This window comes from Ochotona princeps, chromosome 16 (genome assembly GCF_030435755.1).
Source record: "Ochotona princeps isolate mOchPri1 chromosome 16, mOchPri1.hap1, whole genome shotgun sequence".
NCBI lineage: Eukaryota > Metazoa > Chordata > Mammalia > Lagomorpha > Ochotonidae > Ochotona > Ochotona princeps.
Genome location: NC_080847.1, coordinates 50,549,595 through 50,573,073, shown reverse-complemented (window position 1 = coordinate 50,573,073; position 23,479 = coordinate 50,549,595). Strand labels below are relative to the sequence as shown.

At 53.0% G+C, this 23,479-nt stretch overlaps 1 protein-coding gene and 1 pseudogene across 2 annotated transcripts in view; one reads left to right on the top strand and one right to left on the bottom strand.

Moving 5' to 3' along the window:
• Positions 1 to 442: 442 nt before the first annotated feature.
• Positions 443 to 23,479, top strand: part of LOC101534346 (cytochrome P450 2A11) — a 32,178-nt gene continuing 9,141 nt past the window's right edge. Inside the window, exons 1-9 of one of the 2 annotated variants that reach the window (XM_058674618.1) lie at positions 443 to 673; positions 912 to 1,074; positions 1,777 to 1,926; positions 2,079 to 2,239; positions 3,251 to 3,427; positions 4,008 to 4,149; positions 4,562 to 4,749; positions 5,046 to 5,187; positions 5,695 to 5,882. In XM_058674618.1, coding sequence (XP_058530601.1) covers positions 494 to 673; positions 912 to 1,074; positions 1,777 to 1,926; positions 2,079 to 2,239; positions 3,251 to 3,427; positions 4,008 to 4,149; positions 4,562 to 4,749; positions 5,046 to 5,187; positions 5,695 to 5,876 — 1,485 coding nt within the window. In that variant the 5' untranslated portion in view covers positions 443 to 493 and the 3' untranslated portion in view covers positions 5,877 to 5,882. Of the gene's footprint in view, positions 674 to 911; positions 1,075 to 1,776; positions 1,927 to 2,078; positions 2,240 to 3,250; positions 3,428 to 4,007; positions 4,150 to 4,561; positions 4,750 to 5,045; positions 5,188 to 5,694; positions 5,962 to 23,479 lie in introns of those variants that run through there. The other variant, XM_004598003.2, reaches the window with a different exon arrangement.
• LOC101530898 (ribosome maturation protein SBDS-like) lies at positions 14,312 to 19,375 on the bottom strand (annotated as a pseudogene).

Here is a 23,479-nt window from a genome sequence, read left to right as displayed (position 1 = left end):
AGGGCTCAGACCCCCGCAGACCTGGATGGATTTCTGGGCTGCTGGCTTTAGTGTGGTCCAGTCGTGGGAGTAAAGGTACAGAGGAAAAACCCTCTCTCCTCGCTCTAACTGCCTTTCAAAGAAAACAAATAGATCTTTAAAACAACAGCGCCAGAGATCTTTAGTTCTGGGAATTTTCCTATTGTACCCTTCTCCCCCCCCCCCCGACATCCACAGCCCTGCAAGGGTGGGGGGGGTGTGGAAGGGCGTGCTTCCCTGACAGCCGCCACCAGATCAGTTCCGGAGGCTTCTCTCTATTCATCCACGCTGGTCCCCCGTCCTCCCTCCTTGCTGGCTGTGTTCCAACCAAGGCGGGGTGCAGGGTGAGGGGTGTAGTCGGGAGATCAGACGAGACCATTACATAAAGAGTATCAAAGTCCACCCCTGGGTCCGAAGTTGCATAAAAGGAAGACATCCCAGTCACCACCATTACACGGTCCCTCTCACCGCCACCATGCTGGCCTCCGGGTTGCTGCTGGTGGTCTTGCTGGCCTGCCTGACCCTGATGGTCTTGATGTCCATCTGGCGGCAGAGAAAGCTCTGGGGGAAGCTGCCCCCAGGGCCCACACCCTTACCCTTCATCGGAAACTACCTACAGCTGAACACGGAGCAGATGTACGACTCCCTCATGAAGGTACCGCCTGGCCTAAGCTGGCTGCAGCCGGTGGTGCAGGGAGGCCGCCCTGAGAGCACTGAAGTTGGGAATGCCCAGGCAGGACCAGGGTCTTAGGACAAGCTGGGGGGACCTCCTGAAGGCTCAGCCCCAGGGTCCCAGTCAGGAGATGCCAGATCTCTGGGGGGGAGGAGTCAGAACAGGGCTTGGGGGCTGCTCCCTCTAACCCCAGCGCCCCACCCCACCTCACCCTGGTCAGATCAGCGAACGCTATGGCCCCGTGTTCACTGTCCACCTGGGGCCTCGGCGCGTGGTGGTGCTGTGCGGGCAGGAGGCCGTGAAGGAGGCACTGGTGGACCAGGCTGAGGAGTTCAGTGGGCGTGGCGAGCAGGCCACCTTCGACTGGCTTTTCAGGGGCTACGGTGAGGGGGACCCCAGGAGGGATGTGGCCTGGGCAGCTGGGAGGCTCATCTGTCCCCTGGAAGCTATGGCAGCACCCACCCAACCCTATCCGTGCCCCCTGCCCCTCTCCCGCCTTCTTCCAGCCTTGTGGCCTTTCTGTCTTTTTGTCTTCTTGGGAGGCGTGGGAGAGGGGCAGGGGTGGGCAGAAGGAAGGAGTGCCGCTGTCTCTCCCTCCCTAACTCCGTCTTACCGTCTCACACCGCCAGGGGCTTTCCAAAGTTGCTGGAGAAGAGAAATAGAAGTTTTCCTTTGGTCCGTCTAAAATTTTCTTTTAAAAATGAAATCCTTGCACACTGTCTCGGGAACACCCATCTGCCACCAACACTTTGATAACTTCTATGGTTAATGTTTCAAAATTCCCCCGCGGGAGCGGAGCTATGGGGACGGGGTGAAGCCACCACCTGGTTCGCCTGCTGGTCCCCTCTCAGTCCTACCTGGACCACCACTTCCCACCTGGGCCTCCAGTTCCCGCCCCTGGGGGATGGGGGAGGGCTCTGCCATCCGCAGGCGACACCCCGTGGAGCTACTGGCTCCCGCCTGGCCCACGCCTCAGCTGTTCCACCCATTTGGGAGTGACATCTCTCTCCTTCTCCACTCCTCACCCTTGGGCGCACCTCTCTAACACCCCTCTCCGCGGGTGCCCCCCGCGCTCACCTCCACAGGCGTGGCGTTCAGCAACTGGGAACGCGCCAGGCCACTGCGCCGCTTCGCCATCTCCACGCTGCGGGACTTCGGCGTGGGTAAGCGGGGCATCGAGGAGCGCATCCAGGAGGAAGCGAGCTTCCTCATTGAGGCCTTCCGTGGCACGCGCGGTGAGTGTGGGGCGGGGAGGCGGGAGCGTGCGGGAAGGAAATAGGAGGTGGGGCGGGGGGGGGGGGGAGAGCAGCTCTGGAGCCTGCCCTGGAGATGGGGCTCAGGGCTCAAAGCTCCCTAGGTGACACTCCTCTTCACCTGCCCCCGGCAGGCGCCTTCATCGACCCCACCTTCTATCTGAGCCGCACCGTCTCCAACGTCATCAGCTCCATCGTCTTCGGGGACCGCTTTGACTACGAAGACAAGGAGTTCCTGTCGCTGCTGCGGATGATGCTGGGGAGCTTCCAATTCACTGCCACATCCACGGGGCAGGTGACCCGGCCTTCCCATGCCTCTCCCACCGCCTGCCAGCTGGCATGGGGACTCCAAGCTGCCCCAGGCAACAGCAGCACACCCCACTGTGCCACACTCAACAGCTGCTCCCAAACCGGGGACAGTCTCCCAAACTGAGGACACCCGGGTATCTCAACAGATGCCCTATGCCCCCAAAACAGCAGAGCCTGCGGGTGACATCAGGCCCTCTGCTCCACTCTGTCACTACAACTCCAAGACACCCCCCCCGCCTTCCATCCTGCTCCATTTGAGCAGCCTCACCTACCCATCTACCCCCAACTCCAGTGACTGCTTCAGCCCACTTCCTGAGCCTCTAGGGCTGCGAACCCAGCCCCCAGAACAATCTGACCTCGACATGGGTGTCCAGGACCAGCCTCCAGGAAGATCTAAAACAAGTGCCCCCTCCTCAGCCCACACAAGGACCTGAACGTGAATATCTGAACCAACTGTTCCCCCAGACACCCAACGGTGTGTTCTCCAAGCTAGCCCCCTCCCTCGCCTCACAGAGCTGCCCTCTGGTCAGCCCACCTGGCCACCTGGACAGGTGGCTCTCCCAGTTTGACACATGCATGCTGGCCCTACTCCAATATCCCATAGAAGCCCCACCCATCCCCTTATACTTGTCCAATCAGCATCTGGACATCTTGTCTCTAGCCACACCCACCAGAATGCTTCAAACTCTAAGTAAGTGACCCCTCCCTCAAAACAGCCTCCATTGAATTGTCTCCCAAACACCTGTCCACCTCCCAACCCAACCTCACTCCTAGATGGGTGTCCCCTAGTCCTTCTCATCCAAGTTCTTGGGCAACAGTCTTCATGCGCCACCAACAGGATGACTGTGGTAACCAAGGTCCCCCGGCAGCTTCCCCATCTCAATGCCAAAGAGCGGGGACAGGTGCTGTGGACCTAAGCCAGCCCCTCCCTGGAGGCGCTGTCCACTGACAGCCGCCCCCCCACACACACACCTTGCTCTCTGCCTCTTGCCCCCAGCTCTATGAGATGTTCTACTCAGTAATGAAGCACCTGCCGGGGCCGCAGCAACAAGCGTTCAAGGAGCTGGAGGGGCTGAGGAATTTCATTGCCAAGAAGGTGGAGCGGAACGAGCACACGCTGGATCCCAATTCCCCGCGGGACTTCATCGACTCCTTCCTCATCCGCATGCGGGAGGTGTGCCTGGGCAGGCAGCCAGGGTTGCAGGGGCAGGAGAACAGAGACCCCTCCCCCACGCACTCCCGTCACGCTCCACTTCCTAATTCAGTTAGCGTGTGCTGTCACCGCCAAGAGGCAGGACCCATGGGCTTCCATGCAGCACCCTCACCTTCAGAGGCTCCACATGAGGTCCCGATACAGCCCCAGTTTCACCGTTGAGGCAACCCAGGGCCCCCAGAGTTTGCATGGCTTGCCTGGGCCACTCAGCAGGGAAGCAGCGGACTCCAGTTCAGCCCCTAGTCCCTCTGGCTCTAGGACTGGAGCACAGGGTCACCTCACTCCCTCACCTGCCATCCACTGCTTAGCAGATATGCTGCATGGCCAGGACTGGGGACCCGGCGCTCCTGGGTGACCTCACACATCTGCATGGCAGTATGAGGACAGGAGGTGGGGCTTGATGGAAACACCACGGCTCCAGAGAGGAGAATCCTGGGTGGGAAGCTGCTTCAAGACAAGGCTGCCCCTTTCAGTCTCGCTCCAGAAGGGTGTCCTCAGCGTGGAGGCATGGACTCAGCCGGAGGCCCCTGTCTCCCTGCAGGAGAAGAAGGACCCCAAGTCAGAGTTCAACATGAAGAACCTAGTGTTGACCACACTCAATCTCTTCTTTGCGGGCACCGAGACTGTGAGCACCACCATGCGCTACGGCTTCCTCCTACTCATGAAACATCCAGATGTGGAAGGTGAGGCAGCGAGGGGGATGGCAGTGTGCTGGCCCTGAAACACCGCTGGGCCTGCTGCAGGGTCCCCACAGCTCCCAGGCACGACGTGCTGGCCAGAGACGCAGCAGCGCCAGGGATCTCACCCGCTAGCCCAGCACTGGCATATCTGGTCTGAACAGCACGTGGCTCCTGTGCAGAACCCACTGCATGCCCACTGTATACCCACCTGCCTGAGCCTTTCCCTGGATCACTGCCTAGGACACCGCCATGACCCGTTTAACCAGGCCCTGCTCCAAGGCCCATGCAGACCTCTAGCCTGCAGGCTTGCATGCTGGAACTACATCCCTGCATCCCTGCATCCCTGCCCTCACCCACCCCTGAGACCTGCCAATGCCCAAACCCACCACTACCTCTGCTCGCTGCCCACCCCCAGCCAAGGTCCATGAGGAGATTGACCGTGTGATTGGCAAGAACCGGCAGCCCAAGATCGAAGACCGGCCAAGGATGCCCTACACTGACGCTGTGATCCATGAGATCCAGAGATACGCAGACATGATCCCCATGGGTCTGGCCCGCAGGGTCACCAAGGACACCAAGTTCCGGGACTTCCTCCTTCCTAAGGTGCTGCCCTCCACCCAGCTTAAGGAGGTCCCCAGTCCTGTCCACTCCAGATCACACACCTCCCCCCGCTTCCCACCTCAGCAGAAGCACTCTCATGCCCCTCATTTCCCCTAGAACTTCCTGCCTTAGGGATCTGAACTCCATGACCCCCTAAACGTCCTGTCTCAGAAACAGGGGCCCCAGGTCTGTCCAGACCCCACTCCCAGAGGTCTCAGCTTCAATGTCCCCTTTCTCTTAAATCCCCACCCCAACCCCTTCCAACACACATCACTTTATTAACTCCCTCTGCTGACCAGGGCACAGAAGTGTTTCCAATGCTGGGCTCTGTGCTCAGAGACCCCAAGTTCTTCTCCAAGCCCCAGGAATTCAACCCCCAGCACTTCCTGGATGACAAGGGGCAGTTTAAGAAGAGCGACGCCTTCGTACCCTTTTCCATCGGTAAGACCAGAGACTACCCAGGGCTGCCCGGTCTCCACTCACCCCAGCAGGGGCCTGGCTCTCCAAGGCCTCACCTCGCATCTCTCTGCCATGTGGAAGTTCCTCTTACCCTCTACCCTCAAACCAGCCAGCTGCAACCCTCAGCAACAACCCCACACCAGACAGGAGGGACCAGCCACCCTCTTCCAGAAATAGGGAGAATCTAGGCCCAGAGATGGTCCCAAGATTCCTCAGGGGCACACAGCAGATGCCTCAGCCTTAGCACAAGACAGTCACACTGGAGAGAGGACACCTCCCAAAAACTGAGGGAGAATAGGATGGGAAGATGGGTTATTCTGGCATGCAAAAAGAAATCTGAGATCTGAGCAGATGAGGGGTTCTTCCCATGGCTAAAACCTGGCAGAGACTGGACAGTGAGTGGGGGTGACTCGGAGCACCCTTCTTGGTGCCCCAATCATGGATGGGCAACCGCAGGAACCGGGGTCTCCTCCCTCCTCTCCTCCACAGGCAAGCGGTACTGCTTTGGAGAGAACCTGGCCAGAATGGAGCTCTTCCTCTTCCTCACCACCATCATGCAGAACTTTCGCTTCCGATCCCAGCAGGAGCCGCAGGATATCGACGTGTCCCCCAAACACGTGGGCTTCGCCACCATCCCGCGAACCTACACCATGAGCTTCGTGCCCCGCTAGGCGAGGGTGGGGTTGGAGGCGGGGCTAGCAGGGAGGGGGCTAGCGGGGGGAGGGGCTAGCGGGAAGGGGAGGGGCAGGGGAGGGGACATGCCCACCGCCCTTGGCAGAGTCATGCTAATAACAATTGTTATTATTATGTAAGCCATCCGTGTGTCAATAGGTGTGTCTGCTAACAACCATACTTGCCCACCTCCCAGGGTGAGGGACAGGGTGTAGGTGACAATGCTACTCACGTCCACTTTATAGGTGACAAGACCCAGAAAACCTAAATGCCCAGTAGGTGTCTGAACACAGATCTGGGCACCATTCTAAAAAGCCACCCCCCTTCCTCCAGTGTCTTTTCCTGCAACCTGGATTGCCCTGGCTGGAGGGGCCAAGGATAGGGTGGTCGCAGAGCCCTGGCCAGCAGCTTGCCCTGCCTCACCACACCTTTGCCCACGTTTGTCCACGCCTCAGAGCAGGACATCCTAGTCTGCTCCCACTGGGTCCAGTGGCTGTGCCCAGCCTAGAGTTGGCCTATATGTGAAGTGGGTGAGGGAAACATTTTCAGAGAACGCTGGGGTCAGTCATGAGTGTGCTTGTGTGTGTACACATGTAAGCAAAGATAGGACCACGTGTGTCAGAGTATACACATGAATACACCCTCAAGGTTCCTTAGTTCTGTCCTTGAGAAGCAGGAAGAGAAAGACGGTCAGAACACTCATGCCCTGGGGCCAGGGCTGGGCCAGCCCCTACCCAGAGAGCCCAGACCTCTGACTGGGCCTCATATGTGGGAACCCAATCAACCACCTGCTGCTACAATCCATGGCAGAGCCCACCCAGGATACAGGGGTCCCAACCCACGGCTCAGCCAAATGCCCACCGCCCTTAGGAGCCTCTGGAGGTGGGGTGAGGTCTGACAGCTCCAACATCCACCATGACACCACAGCTGAGAATCTCAAAGGAGTCAAGTGTGTCCCGGTAGAGGTGGCGTCTTTAAGGGGGGCCCAACCTGAGCATCCGTGCATATCTGCCTGGATCTCTGTTTCTTAAATGCGACACGTACACATGCATGCACAGCCCTACTTCAGGGTCGGTGTTTGGGGTCAGGTGATGGGACCACCCTCCCCGCCACACACCATGAACCCTGCTTGCTTCCCCATTCCCATGTCTGCCCTGGGCCTTGAGTTCCTGACTTGGGTTGCTTCCCTTGAGTGAGGATGAGGATGCACCCACAGCAGGCACCCTGGGTCAGAGTCACACCATATCCCATCCACCTACATGTCTCCTTAAGAACATTCCAGAAAACTCCATGCAGGGAATCTTGGGATTGAGGAAAAGCATCACTGCCCTGCCCCTTGCCCGACCCGCCCTCCCCGTCCACCTGGGCACACTGGAGGGACTAGATGTGGGGCTACGTGCCTGGGGCAGGGATGGATACCCAAGCTCTGCCCTCTGCCTCACTGGCATGGACTGCTGACCCCAGAACTCCTCTTGGTCTCATTGTCTCACCTGCCCCCTTCCTTGCTCAGCCCAGGACTGGGGCGCTGCCACAACTCAGTGTCTACAGGGATGGAGAGGAGGAGGGGGAGGCCGAAGCACAGAGCCTCCAGATTCAAAGCACACAAGCAGACGCACGCAAGTGCACAGGCACACATAGGCACGCCTATGCTTGCCGTACGTCAACAGCAGGGAGCGTGTTGCTGGGCATCTAACATGTGCCATTTGGAGCCCCTGCACTGCCATGACTAAGTGCATGCAGAAATGCGTTGTCTCCCACTTTTTTTTTTTTAAAGATTTATTTACTTTTGGGCCTGGGGGCGTGGCCTAGCAGCTAAAGTCCTCACCTTGAAAGCCCCGGGATCCCATATGGGCGCCGGTTCTAATCCCGGCAGCTCCACTTCCCATCCAGCTCCCTGCTTGTGGCCTGGGAAAGCAGTTGAGGACGGCCCAAGGATTTGGGACACTGCACCCGCATGGGAGACCCGGAAGAGGTTCCAGGTTCCCGGCTTCGGATCGGCGCACATCGGCCCGTTGCAACTCACTTGGGGAGTGAATCATCAGACGGAAGATCTTCCTCTCTGTCTCTCCTCCTCTGTGTATATCTGGCTGTAATAAAATGAATAAATCTTAAAAAAAAAAAAAAAAAAAAAAAAGATTTATTTAGTTTTATTGGAAAGGCAGATCTACAGATCGGAGAAGAGACAGAGAAGAAGATCTTTTGTCCGATGGTTCACTCTCCAAGCAGCCACAATGGCTAGTGCTGAGCCAGTGTGAAGCCAGGAGCCTGGAGCCTTTTCTGGGTCTCCCATGCGGGTGCAGGAACCCAAGGCTCTGGGCCATCCTCGACTGCTTTCCCAGGCCACAAGCAGGGAGCTGAATGGAAAGCGGCGTTACCGGGATTAGAACTGGCATCCATATGGGATACTGACAAGTTCAAGGCAAGGACTTTAGCTGCTAGGGTATCACGCCAGGCCCTACTTTCTTTTTTAAAGCATTTATTTATTTGAAAAGAATTACAAGGAAAGATCTATTTTCTATCCACTGCTTCATTTGCCAAACGGCCACATCAGCTGGGGCTGAGCCAAGCTAATACCAGGAGCCCAGAACTCTGAGTCTCCCCCATGGGTGCAGCTCTTGAACTAGTACTTATGCGGGAGGCCAGCATTGCAGGCAATGACTTAACACTCTGTGCCAAAATCAAGCTGTCGGCAGTGTTGCGGGGTGTGAGAGATCACCCAGACAAGTCTAGGATGTATTAAGGAGTCTTTATTAACCAAGCTTGGTGATGGCGGTCCCACTAGAAATTGACAAATTAAAAAACCTCCATGATAATCCAATCTAATTTGAAATGCGGGGAACAAATGGCCATTACCATGAATTCCATCTATGTGGGAAACCTAGAGGGGAGTCCTGGCACCTGTCTGAGACCTACTTGTGGCCTGGGAAAGCAGCAGATGGCTCAAGCACTTGGGCCCCTGCACCCACATGGCAGAAGGTCCCAGCCCTTGACTTGGGACTGCCTCGGCTCTGGCCACTGCAGCCATCTGGGAAAGCTGACCAGCGCAGTACTTGTAGGATACACAGTGTGGACCTTTACCACCTGCCGTGCTATGAAACATTAACAATCACATCTGTAATGCAGCCTTGGCATCTGCTACACAACCCTACATCTCCCTCCCTCCCTCCTCCTCCTTGCTACCTACAGTGACCAAGATTTTGCTCTCTGTTTCTGGAAAGTCAATGCTTTCAGCTTCCAATAAAGGAGGAAAAGTATGTCTCTTTGTGCCTGAGAGATTTCTCTCCGGTTCCACTCCCTGCCCCACAGCCCCTCACCCCCACCTGCCCTGGGTGTGGCACAGGTCAGGGTTTCCCTCTTGGTAAAGTGTAAGGACGCTGCACTGCATGGATAAGCTCTGCTCTGTGCATCCGTTCAGCAGTGAGAGCTCCGGTCCCTCCCTTGTCTCGACCCCTGTGACCTGCGTCTGCCTCTCTGAGTGTTACACTCCTTTCCTTCGGACACTGCTCCGTATTGGTATGGCCAGATCAGATGGTAATTCTACCTTTAGTGTTTAACATTGCATTTATTTACTCAAGAAGGAGAGAGAGAAAGAGGAAGAGCATTCCCCTAAATGGCCCCATTGCCAGGCCTGAGCTGAGCAATAGCCTGGGGCCCAGTCTCCCAGAAGGGGTGGCTTGAACCACATCACTTCTTGCCCCCGGGATCTGCATTAGCAGGAAGCTGGAATCAGGTGCCAGAGCAGGGAATCGAACCCAGTTTCTCTGACTTGGGATGCTGCTGGACGCCTGAACCACTAAGCCATGTGCCTGGTCCTCATTATAGCTTTGAGGATCTTCCATGTTATTCCATGCAGAGAGCAATGCTAACTTCCACTCCCACCAACAGTGCATAGCACTTCCCCTTTCTCCGTTTTTCTGAAATCTCCCACTGTGGGTTTTATTTGTTTCCCTGATTAGCAGTGATGTTGGGCATCTTTCATGTGCATCTTGGTCACATGTCCATCTTCTTTTCAAGCCACTGGCCTGATTTTGAATCAGACTTCTTTGCTTTTCTGTAGTGTTTTTGAGCTTCTCGTATATTCAGGGTACTAATACCTTGTCTGATAAATGCTTGGTGAGTGTTGTATTCTGTTCTCGTCACCATAGGATCTGAGCCAGGAACAAGGGTCCCCAAACTTTGCAACAGTCAAGATTCACATTCACAATTGTTTAAACAATTATTTTTATTTTTATTTTCATTTAAAAGGTGAAGTCTCTGAGAAAAGGAGAGACAGAAAGGTCTTCCATCCACTTGTTCATTCCCCAAATGGCTGCCATGACCAGAGCTGAGCCAATCCGAAGCCAGGAGCCAGGAGCTTCTTCCTGGTCTCCCACACATGTGCAGGGGCCCAAGCACTTGCATTAGCAGGTGCATTAGCAGGAATCCAGAAGGGAAGTGGAGCAGCTGGAACACAAACTGGCACACATATGGGATGCTGGCATTATGGAAAGAGGCTTAGTCTGCTATACCTTGGTGCAGGTCGACACTCCGACATTTCTAAAAGAGTTCTCATATGAGCAAATGGAGATGCTGAACTATTAAAGTTGAATAACAAGGGGCCAGCACAACAGCTCAATTGACCAATCCTCAACCTGCAAGCACCAGCATCCCATATGGATGCTGGATCAGATCCTATATACTCCACTTCCCCTCCAGCTCCCAGCTTGAAAATCAGTGAAAGATGCCCAAAGCCTTGGGATGCTGCACCCATGTGAGAGACCCAGAAGAATCTCCTAGCTCCTGCTCTGGTCCTTGTAGCCATTTGGGGAATGAACTCATGAACGGGAGATCTTTCTCTCTCTCACCTTCTCTCTGTAAAATCTGCCTTTCCAATAAAGGCTAATGAAGAAGAAGCAGCAACAGCTGGATAACAAGCAAAAGTCCTCAGCATGGATCTGCCACCTGCTGTGGTCCAGTCAGGAGGCTGTGCTCCTAACTACACCTGCTCCCCTGCCCTGCCCTTCCCACAGGCGACCTGGTCCCAGTGCGAAGAGACTCAAACTCCAGGGCCGTGAGTGTTTCAGAACCCCAAATCTCCATTCTCAGACATTTCCCCCAAATGTGCTGGCAGCTTCTTTCTCAAGTGTTGGCAGCTCTCTGCCCAGCAGTGGGAGGAGGAGGTCTTGGAAAATGTTCCAGCCACATCTAGTGTTGTAACAAGTACACAAATCAATAATACTTGAGTCAGATGGGGTCATCCATGTGTTTGTTCTCTTGGGAGGAGGCTGAGGGCTTTTGCCCCAGCAACTACTTCTGATCCAGAGATGGCGAAAATTCAACAGGATATGTTCTTTGGACCCAAGAGTTTTTATTGAGTTTTCACAGCTAAGCTAAGGAAATGTTATAAACATCTCTTAGTAGAAATACAAATTAGCTCAAATTTTTTTCCCCCAAGTGGCCAAAACAGCCAGAGCTGAGTTGATCTGAAACCAGGACTCAGGAATTGCTTCTGGGTCTCCCACGTGGGTGCAGGGCCCCAAGGACTTGAGCCGTCCTTTGCGGTTTTCCCAGGCCATGAGCAGAGAGCTGGATTAGAAGTGGAGCAGCCAGGACTAGAACCAGTGCCCATATGAGACAGTGGAACTGTCAGGGGGGAGAATCAGCTTGACACACCACTACCACCAGCTCCATATTTTCCTTTATTTCAAAAGTGGAGCAACAGAGAAAGGCAGAGAGACAAAGAGTGAGATCTCCCATCCACTAGTTAATTCCCCCAAATGTCTATAACAGCTGGAGTCAGATGAGACCAAAGATAGGAGCCCGGAACTCGGTGCAAGTTTCCGACGTGGGTGGGCAGAGACTCAAGTGCTTAAGCCATCCCTTGCCAGTTCCCAAGTGCACTGCCAGGAAGTTGAGGCAGGACTCGAACCCAGCTCTGGCATGCAGGATGCTGGTCTCCCAAGCAGCAGCTGCATGGCTGCAACACAGTGCTGGCCTCTGGGACCTACCAGAGTCCTCGTGTCCCCCGCCAAAGGGACTGAGGAAGCACAGGCCAAGATGAAACCTAGGTGACCTCACAGAGCAAGATCACCTGCCAACATGCTTTGGATCTGGCGATTTAAGACTTTTGTATGTTATACCAACTCCAACCCATCCTGATGAGCACACTGGGTATGGGTGATTATTACTGTGTCAAATACATTATCCTCCTCTGGGTAAGGAAACATAGTGGGAGGATTCTCACCTTAAATTCTTTTGTCCCTTCTGGATCTTGGAGCATGCAAATGCATTATCCTGCTCAAGGAGAAAATAATCTAAGCAGAAAGCGCGTCTAACTTGACTTCATACTTAAGCTGGGCGAAACACCAGGTGCCACCAGCGCAGTTCCGACATTGCACCTACGACAGTTGAGTTTGGGACCTCTGCAGGCTGAAATGAAAAAAACCAGTATTAGGGTTAGCACTCTAGCGGTAAGGCCATGGCTGCTAGTTCATGTCCTGGCTGCTCCGTTTCCCATCCAGCTCCCTGGTAATGCACCCGAGGAAAGCAGCAGCAAACGGTTCAAGTCCCTGGCTGCCTGCCACTCACCCAGGAGACCAAGATGAAACTCCTGGCTCCTAGCTTCTGGCTTTGACCTTCCCCAGCCCTGGCAGCTGTGGCCATCTAGGGAGTAAATCATCAGATGAAAAATCTCTTTTTGTCTCTGCCTCTCTCTTTGTAACTGTGACTTTAGAATAAAATAAGAAAATCTTTTTAAAAAGTCCACACAGAAATGGGAGACAGGACTGTAACCAGCCCAGGAATTTGAACAGATGTGTGTGGGACAGGCAAGTGGAAGAACAGGATTGACACCTACAGGAAGCCAGGGCTCCCAGGGGCTGTGCAGCCAGTGGCAGAGGTGTCATGGAAACCCTACCTTGCAAGGCATTCTAAAATGACAAGGAAACCACTCTGTCCCTGCTTTGAGGGAGCCTGCCCTCTGTTTTTGTAACCTTTGGGACAGAGACAAGTCACCCTCCAACAGAGCCAGCTCAAGCCGCCTCACTCAGCCAACAGCCAGAGGGTGGAAAGATGAAGCAAAGCCAGAGCAGGTGCCTGGCTGTCCAGCACAGCCACGAGGACTATGGGCTTCACCTATTATCTGGGGTTCTGTGGTTGTGCATAAAGAGAGCCCTGTAGTGACAAGAGCTAAGGTCATGGGAACGCAGGCTGTAATGACAGCTTGAACGTCTGCAAGGGGACAGGGAGGAGACATCAAGGAAGCTGCTGTTGGAGGGAGGAGCAGAGTGACCTGTGGGGCACTCAGAAAAGGATGTGCCTCACTGGGCAGGACCTGCCCTAGCAACCTTCAGGCAGACATCTGCGTCACCTATCAGTCCCTGCGTATACTGTCAGTGCCTGGCTCTAGTTCTGACTCTAGCTTCCTGTTCGTGGAGACCCTGGGAAGCAGCCATGATGGCTCAAGCATGTGGGTCCCTGCCACGCACAGGAAGACCCAGCCTGCCTTCCAGGCTCACTGGAGCCTGCTCAACCTGGAGCTTTTGCGGGTTCTGTGGAGTGAGCTGGTAGGTGAGAATCAATGTGTTTTCTCGCTCTCACCAATCTGAAGCCAGGAGCGTCTTCCAGGTCTCCCATGAGGGTGCAAGATTCCAAGACTTGGGGCCTTCCTCCACTGCTTCCCCAGGTCACCAGCAGGGAGCTGGATCAGAAGTAGAGCAACTGGGACACAAACTGGCAACATTGTGGGATGCCACTGCTTGCAGCCAGAGGATTAGTCTGTTGATCCATTCCAACAGCCCCCTGTTTCAACTATCTCTAGACACCCCGTCAGCTTTATTTATTTTTTAAAACTGTATTTAATTACTTCAAGAGGGGTTTAGAAAGAGAATACCTGTTCACTCTCCAATGTTTTCAATGGCTGGGGCTGAGCCAGGCTGAGGCCAGGAGCCCGAAACTCCCTCCAAGTCTCGCACCCACTCCCAGGAGCCCTAGCAAGGAGCTGGAACAGGGCCCCACCCCCTCCTTCCTTCCTCCCCTCCCTCCCTGAGGCTTGACCTTGAGAAAGGCTAGGAAGTATAGAGAGGACTTGGCGGGTAATAGAACTGCGCCTGACTCTGTCCTCCCCATCCACCCCCATGCTACCCACAAGCTGACCAGCTCACACGGGAAGCGGCTCAGCCCTCAGGACCCTGCAGTTTCACAACCTTGCCGCGGCGATCAAGTTCCAGAAGCTTCCAGTTCTATGTGGACAGCTCGGGTTCCACTTTTGGCCGCTGTCCACCAAGAATGGGGTTGCAGGGTGGAAGGGAAGCAAGAAATCCAACAATCACGTGCCGCGTTTCATACGGAGCACACGGACAGCAGCGGCCTGGTCAGCGGACACTCACACGCATGTGCTGTTCCCATCCCCCAATCCCCACCTCCGGACCGAGGGCAGGACCCCTAGCCCCTTGCCTTACACCACCTCCAGGGCATGCTGCAAAAGCAGCAAACTGAGATGGTGGGCTCAGTCGGAAGACTCGAACGACCATGATCCCTATACACAAAGTCGTCTCCTAGGAACTGCTGCAATTGTCAGGTTCCGAGAGGGCAACAAAAGCCAATTGGCTGAGCGAGAGGTTGGGGGGGGGATGGTGAAACACCAGCAAGCTGCCCACCGTGTGGGCCGTCGGCACCCCCACCCCTGAGAGTGCAAAGAAGGTAGCTGGAGCCCCAAGGAGGGAGGGGAGCACCCCGAGTTAGAGGGAAGCCAGGGAGGCCTGGCCAGGCACAGGGCACAGAGAAACCTATCCCTCGGGGAGGTGGAAGTGTATGGTGGGAAGGAAAGCTTCTTCTTCAGTTTGTTCTTTCTTAAGATTTATTTATTTTATAGGAAAGTCAGTTACAGAGAGAAAGAGCGATAGAGAGCTCTTCCATCCATTGGTTCATTCCCCAAGTGGCCACAATGACCAGAACTGGAGCAGACCAAAGCCGGGAGCCAAGAGCTTCTTCTGGGTCTAGCACGTTGGTACAGGGGACTAAGGACCAGAGCAGGGAGCTGGCTCAGCAGCAGAGCAGCTGGGATTCCAACTGGCTCTGTGATGTGGAATCTCATTTTACCAGCAGTGAGTTACTCACACTCCAAATTTCATTGCTATAATACCAATGTGAGAATCTCAGACTCCCCCAAATCTTAAAGCACCATGCAGGAATTCTGCATGGTGCTTAAGACAGCCACGCCCCCTTTCAGGGCACCTGGCTACAAGGCGCAGCTCCCGCTAATGCTGAACCAGGAAGGGCAGCGATGATGGCTCACAAAGTTGGGTCCCTGCCACGCACGTGGGAAACCTGGCTCAGACCCAGCCGTGGCAGGTATTTCTGAGGGGAGTGATTCCAACAAGTAAGAGTGTTCTCTCTCAAATGAATTTTAAAAATAAGTAAATATTTATTTAAAAGGTGATGTTTTTGTCCCATCAATCATCACAAATCCTTCCCAGCCACAGCCAGCAATAAAGAGCGAGCTGGAGCAGCTTGTTCTGAGGTTGTTTTGTTTGAAGCACCTAGCAGTACTGGGCTTGAGGTTGGCCAAGGTCATGCACAGAAGGGGAAGAAGAGGAAGTTGTTGAGCCCCATAATCTCCAAGCCAACAGAGAGCATGGGAGTAACCGCAAACAGCACACAGGCAAAGGGAGGAGTCGCCCTCCACCTGCCAACTCCCAGGCCCACTCATGCTGACCAGAGCTGCTCCTCCTGACTCCCAACAGGGGAAGGACTGGTCCCTAACCAGCCACCCAGCCAAGCACCCAATCACTGAACCACCAAGACACCCAGTCACCAAGCCACTGAGACACCCAGCCAACGAGCCACCAAGCCAACGAGCCACCCAACCACAAGGCCACCCAGCCAAGCACTCAACCACTGAACCACCAAACCACCAAGCCACCAAGCCACCCAGCCACCAAGTCACCGAGACACCCAGCCACCCAGACACTGAGCCACCAAGCCAATGAGCCACCCAACCACCAGGCCACCCAACCAAGCACCCAACCACTGAACCACCAAGCCAACGAGCCAGTAAATCATTGCAGGCATTTGGGAGTGTGCAGTCAGTCTCTCCCCTCTCAAACAAATGTTTTTCGAAAACGTATGAAAGGTTACTCTTTGGCACAGCAGTAAACTCACCACATGGGTTGCCCACATTCTGTTTCAGAGTGCGTTGGTTCAGATTCTGCCAAAGCAGCTTCTTGCTCACGGGCGCCCTCGGAGGCAGCAGGCGTCGGCTCCAGCACTTGGGTCTCTAACACCCATGTGGGAGGCTCTGACTGAGTTTCAGGCTCCCGGCCTCAGCCTGGCCCAGCCCCGGCTGTTGCATGCGATTGAGAAGTGAAGCAGCAGACGGAAGATAGCACACTTGAGCTGTCGTCATTCCCTTTCTCTCTCTTTTATCACTTTTATTTCATTTTTTAAATATTTCTTTTTTTATTACTGGAAAGTCAGATATACAGAGAGAAAGATTTTTCCATCTGCTAGTTTACTCCCGAAGTGGCCACATCGGTCAGAGTTGAGCTGATGTGAAGCCAGGAGCCAGCAACTTCTTCCAGGTCTCCCATGTGAGTGCAGGGACCCTAGGACTTGGGCCATCTTTGACTGCTTTCCCAAGCTACAAACAGGAAGCTAGAAGGAAAATGGAGCAGCCAGAATATGAACTGGTGCCCATATAGGATGCCAGTAGATGTAAAGTGAGGGTTTAGCCAGTAGGCTGTCACACCGGGCTCAAAAGAGCAATTTTTTTTAAAAAGTACTACACCCTCATTAATAAAATTTATCTCTCAGAAGGGTGTGATTAGCAATATCAAAGTGAATTATTGCATGTGTTAGACTTAAACAAACTAGTAAATTATCTTGTGTATAATGAAAGCCAAGAAAAACAAGCGGTTGGTGTTCCCTCACGCTGTGACACCTGGAATGCATCAGCACACAGGACTCCAGCCTTAAGTGACGAGAGTTATCAGATCACTCCTGGGCAGGCAGCTTTTCTTGGCACAAACATCGCTGCACACGACTGCAGACAGATGACAGAGATGGCAGGTGACAATGATAAGATAGAGGCGACAGGTCGATGAGCAACAGAAGAAAGGGTAGCTGGATGGTGGGGGAGAGAACAGAGAACTCGGAGCTAGAGGAACACGCATTTCTTCTGGGTTTTTTGTTTGGTTTGGTTTTGGGTTTTTTTTTTTTTTTTATAATGTTTACATAGTTGATTGGGATGGGAAGGGTCAAGGATTAGGGGAAAGTGGGTGAGACCTTTGTTTCCAAATTTTCTTTTTCTTCTTGCGGTCTCTGGGAGAAGGAGGGAGATAAGGGGAGAAGCCACACCCAGCATCCTAACCATATCAGTGCCCAGGGATGCAGGACAGCCACCTGATGTCAACCCAGGGTCCTCGATGTGGAGCGTGCTCTGAAGGTTCTGCTCAAGTGGTTTTGATAGTTCTGAAATGCTGTCGATCCAGCTGTTCCAAGGATGAGAAAATCCTTCCAAGGTTCATTGGCTAACATAGTCCACCTTAGAGTCTCCATTCCCCCAGATACTTACTGTCAACGCGTGGCTGGGGTAGTTGACCAAGTTGTACTTCCCTTCTTCCTCTGCTATGGTACCAGATGTTCTCTGCAGGCCCTAACGGACTGCCTTATCTTCCACGTTGTGAGAAGGCCAGGTTCTGACACCTGCACTCCACAGTCAGACCACAGATCCTGTAATTCTCCCCACAGTTAGCGTTCTGAGTCCAGTGGTTTAGTTGGGGGATCCCCAAAGAAACCTCATCTGAGGTGATCCCAGACCTGATGTTTTTTAATCTAAGAGTGGTTTTATTAGTTACATATAATTTGAGGTATATTAAAACATCTTATAAACTTTAAGAATGAGAAATAAGTGACTATCTACTTACTCATACCAATAATAAATCCAAGTTATGGCAGCACATTTGAAGGAAATTATCTAGATTTTGCAGTCATTACATACCTCTTTTCATAGACTCAAGAAGCCACCATCGAAGCTCTATGTAAAGACATGCTACAGTTACCCCCATACACACAGATTTCATTACATAGAAATTAAGACATTACATAATTTCTTTTTTAGCAATTCTCTATTCCAGAGACACGTCCCTGCCAAAAAAACTTTTTTGTACAAATTTCATGTTTTATCCACAAGAGTTGCTTCATCGCTTGGAAAGTTAAAAGGAAACGTTAGCAGCACAATGTTCCTTGGGCTTTGCATTTTTGCCCAAACCCTGACTTACAATTACAACTAAATCATTCTCGAATTCCTAGATTTGGATCAGAAAGTCTTTTTGTGCACACGCTTAACACCGAGAAGAAAAATACCAAACACTGTGGTCTGAGGAAGTGTTGGCAGATCACAGAATTAAGTGCTATTAGAAGCGAGAACATTTGCCAAGGCGTTGCCTTCTTCCACGTCAAACCGAGCACCACTGAGCCACCTTCACCTTCTGTTTCCTTCTCTATTAGCGTCTCGATTTCTCCTCGGAAGCTGCCTGGGTCAATGAAACACACAATTTCTTTTCTTTTTTTTTTTTTTAAACATATTTATTTTATTGGAAAGTCAGATTTACAGAGTAAAGGAGAGACAGAGAAGATCTTCCATCGGCTGCTTTACTCCCCAAGTGGCCGCAATGGCTGGAGAGGAGCCAGTCTGAAGCCAGGAAGCAGCAGCTTGTTCTGGGCCTCCCACACAGATGCGCAGGGTCTCAAGGCTTTGGGCCGTCCTCGACTGCTTTCCCAGGCCACAGGCAGGGAGCTGGATGGGAAGCGGAGCCGGGATATGAACCAGTGCCCATATGGGATCCTGAGGCATGCAAGGCAAGGACTTTAGCCACAAGGCTACTGCACCGGGCCTGAGACACACATGTTCTAACTGCTGACTGTAGTCTTCACTCTCTACGACCTTGGTTAGCGGCTTGAACTTTTCCTTCAGCTTCTTTCCCTCATTTACTGGGAGGATGAACTGCAGACTCACGTGGGCACCTTCTTCATTTTCTCCTTTAACTACTTGATTACTTCCAAAGCCTGCTGTTTCGTGGTCTTGTTGGTTTCGACTGAAGAGTGGATGTCCTTTCCGGCTCTATGAGAACGACGGTGTAGTGTGTCCTCACTTCAGGGTTCACACATTTCTCAGCTGCAATAGTTATAACGACCCTGAACATCTGCTCCAGCTGTGTGTGCCTCTCCTTGTCTGACACCTGACGCTCTTCTTGAGTCAAAATCTGTTTGCACATTTCAGTTTGGTCATTGGTTCCACCGTGTTGATGAGGTCATCCTGCTTTGCAGCCTGACCTTTAGAGACTTTTACAAACACCGAGTGGGTCTGCAGAACTTCATCGAGGACTTTGTCCACATCAGTCCGCCAGCCAATCACCCTGCTCTTGAAGCAGGTGATCTCGAAGCATTTGCCCACGCACTTTGTCCACGCCACGGCCACATTGGTCAGGTGGGTCTGGTTGGTGGGGGTGAATATGGACATGGTTGCTGCTTAGAGACACTGCGCCCGGTTTCAGCGGTCCCCAATCCCTTGATGTAACAGCCCGGTGGCGCAAGGATTGAGAATGACCTCGGAACGCAGGTCAGAGTGCACAACTCGGACCGGGCACTGCCACCTGATTCCTGTGTGTGCTTACCAGTATGGGGTCTGGCTCAGTCTGTCACCCACGTCAGTCTGTGCACACATTGGTAGTTGCAATTGATGGGTCAATTATTTCTCCAGGCCCACCTCTTACATAAACTGATGGGATGCAAAACTTCAGTAGGTATATACAGCTGACCATACTGGCTCCCGCGGGGATGCGGTGCAGCGGTGGGATGCTCAGCGAGCTTCCAGGACCACCCCATTATGGAAGCTATTTTTTTAATTCATTTTTTTAATTGCAAAGTCAGATATACAGAGAGGAGGAGAGACAGAGAGTAAGATCTCCCATCCGATGATTCACTCCCCAAAGTGACCGTAACAGACAGTGCTGCACCAGTCCGAAGCCAGGAGCCAGGAGCTTCCTCCAGGTCTCCCACGCAGGCGCAGGGTCCCAAGACCTTGGGCCATCCTCGACTGCTTTCCCAGGCCACAAGCAGGGAGCTGGATGGGAAGTGAGCAGCCAGGATTAGAACCGGCGCCTATATGGGATCCTGGCGCTTTGAAGGTGAGGACTTAAACCACTAGGCCATTGCACTGGGCCCTTTTTTTTTTGTCTTGTTTTGCTTTGTTTTGTTTTGTTTTGTTTTGTTTTGTTTACCTACACCGGTGCCTGTAGCTGGGCCACAAGGCTCCGGCTAAAGGAAGTCCCTTGGGCAGTCCCACGGCCCACCCTCAGAGTTTGAAGGGTTTTGATGTACAGGGGAATGATGGGATCTCACAGGTGGTAGTGTGAGCTGACAGTGGTTTTTACGCTCAGGTTAGGAATTACAGCTGAGGGACTTCCGTAGACAAGTCTATGACGTGTATGTAAGTAGGGGGCTGACACTAAATTGGTTTGGAGGGGAGAACAGAGTGACAGAAGTGGGTCTGAGGGCCCAGCGTGGTGGCCTAGCGGCTATAGTCCTCTCGGACGTGGGCTGCAGCAAACAACAGCAAGAACCAGAATGGCTGTGACCAGCTGAGCAAGGCCACTATTCATGCCAGGGCAGGAGTTGGACAAAGTCAACCTGGGCCAACCACCCACTGGTGTGCGTGAGAACTGCCACTGGGAGGAGACTTGATGGAGGAGCTTGGGAAGCTCCTTCACTGGGATGCAGTGCCTGCAGGTGAGTGCAAGGAGCAAGGCGAGGAGCAGCCCGGACATTGCCAGGTTACAGTACCCACCGGTACACACATGGATCAGATCTGGGGACAGACCAGTCTGGGCCAGCACATAACACCCACTGGCAATTCTGAGAACCAGAGCAAGGGGCAGGAGGAGCCAGATCAGGCCACAACTCCAGGCTGTTCACATTAGGAGTGGGATAGCAATCAGACTGGGCTGGGATAGGCTGCAGCACCCACCAGCAGGAGCTGGCACAGGGGGCAGACTAGACTAGGCCATGCTGTGCAATAGGATTGCAGACGCTAAGGTGAGGAGAGTCATGCAGCCTGGACCTAGTAGGGGCTGGGTCCATGAGTCCCAGAGATGGGGGATCTGACAGGACTCAGGTAGCCTGGCTCAGGCACTGGGGTCCACCCGCATGGTTGGGAGTGGGTTCCTGAGCCTCGGGGATGGGGAAACTGGTGGAGCTTGGGTTGCCTGGCCCAGATCCTGGGGCCTGCCTTTTAGGTTAGTGTCGGGTTCATGAGCCCCAAGGGTAGGGGATCCAGAGGGGCTTGGGTGCTGGGACCTGCCTGTGAGGTGTGTGCCTGCTTTATGAGCCCCAGGGGTGGGGGATCCAGCAGGGATTGAGTCTCCTGGCCCAGGTCCTGAGGCCCACCTACTAGGTGGGTGTCAGGTTTGTAAGCCCTAGGGAAGGGACACCTGGCCTGGGTGCTTGGACTCGCCTGCAAGAACATGTCCTACTTAATGAAAAAGGCAGGGCAGTGGACACAGTAAAACAAGAATTTGGCAGCACATTTGGTGCTGTAGCAGAACAGAACTAACTGGACAACTACCCCCAAACAAACGATGACAGCAAAAAATCTCGGTGAATGGAGCCAACGGACACTGGGAGGGTGACATTATCCTCAGATCGGTGAAATCGGCAGCATTTCAGAACTATCCAAACCACTTGGACAGAACCCTCGGAATACGGACACATGAAACCCTTCCGGATTGATATGAGGTGGCAGTTCCTCATTCCTGGGTACTGGGACATGTGGAAAGTCATGAGTGGTTTTCCCCTTTGTTTCTCCCCTTCCCCCAGAAGCAACAAGAACAAATAGCAAATACCCAATTTTCCCTAAACCTTTGTCCTTCCCAGCCTAATCCACCATGTAATTATTATTTTAAAAAATAAAATTTATAAATAAATAAATAAATAAGCCAACGGATGCTACAGCCCAGACCAACCATACGCACCACACTCTTGGCCCTCACATCCACGTCTAGTCGGAGTGACCCCAATAACCCCCACTAGGCCCACCCCAGCCCTGGCTCCTGTGCTTGCCAGTGCATGCAGCAAACTGGGCCAGGCTGTCCCACATCCCTTCCTCGTACAAGTCAATGGGCATTGAAGTCTAATGAGCGTTATTTGCAAGCACTGTCAACTAAGATGGCCAAGAAGCAAAAATACCCCATTTGCAATAAGTACATCTTAACACCCAGATCTTCATAAATGCTGTATTTGCAATTCAAGGAACTAAAACTCCTTCAAGTAACTGGATCAGGCCCAAGACGGAGGCGTAGTGGTTAAGTCCTCACCTCGCATGTGCCAGGATCCCACGTGGGCGCTGGTTTGCGTCCCAGCTGCTTCACTTCCCACCCAGATCCCTGGTTGTAGCCTGGGAAAGTAGTGGAGGACAGCCCAAAGCCTTGGGACCCTGCACCAACATGGGAGACATGGAATAAACTCCTAGCTCCTAGCCTTGGATTGGCTCAGCTCTGACCATAACGGTCATTTGGGAAGTGAATCAGCAGATGAAAGATATTCCTCTCTGTCTCTCCTTCACTCTATAAATCTGACTTTTCAATAAAAATAAAATAAAATAAAATAAAATCTGGCCTACTGCAGTAACCTAGTGGCTAAAGTTCTTGCCTTATATGCACTGGGATTCCATATAGGCACCAGCTCTAATCCCAGCAGCCCCACTTTTCATCCAGCTCCCTGCTTGTGGCCTGAGACAGTGGTCAAGGACGGCCCAAAGCCTTGGGACCCTGTACCCACATGGGAGACCCAGAAGAAGCTCTAGGCTCCTAGTTTCAGATCGGCTCAATTCAGGCCATTGCGGGAAGATCTTCTTTTCTGTCTCTCCTCCTCTCTGCATATCTGTCTTTCCAATAAAAATAAAAGAAATTTTTAAAAATACAATAAGTCAAGCAGAATCAAGATGGCAAAATAGAGTAAGGACATGTTTAAACAGATGGAGAAACAGCCAGTGTGAAGCAGAGAGGGCACATTCCAGGAAATAGGAGAGGACAGAACAACAGCAGAGGGGTACCCAGAGACTGACGGACACAGGAAAGCAGCAGACACAACGTGTGGTGTTGCAGTGACTGATACTCCAGCAGCATTCAGCGAATGGTGGTCTGAACTGGACCGGCAGCTGGAATTCCACCAGCAACAAGGTGGGAAGGGACGTTCGCTGGGAGCTCAGGAGGTGAACCCAGAAAAAGAACTGCCCATCCTGCTGGCCTGTTTGATTTGACCAGGAGCAGAGACAGAGTGGCAGGTCCCAGACAGGCGGTGCTGGAACAAGGTGAATTTCACAGCCAAGTCCATCCCCTAGAGCCAAATTGAGCATCATTTTGTCTAGAGAGACAAAGGCTATGGGACAAAAGTGAGCATGCACTGAGGTGAGAGTAAACTCATTCCTGGCTCAGTGAACTACAATAATGTAGTATCCTACAGGTTCCACACAAGATAAATCCGGGTAGCCCTTAGACCTGAAGGCCAGCAGATCAAGAACTCTAGCAGTAGCACATCAGGTGTCATTTCTTACAGTGTGGCAAAGGCA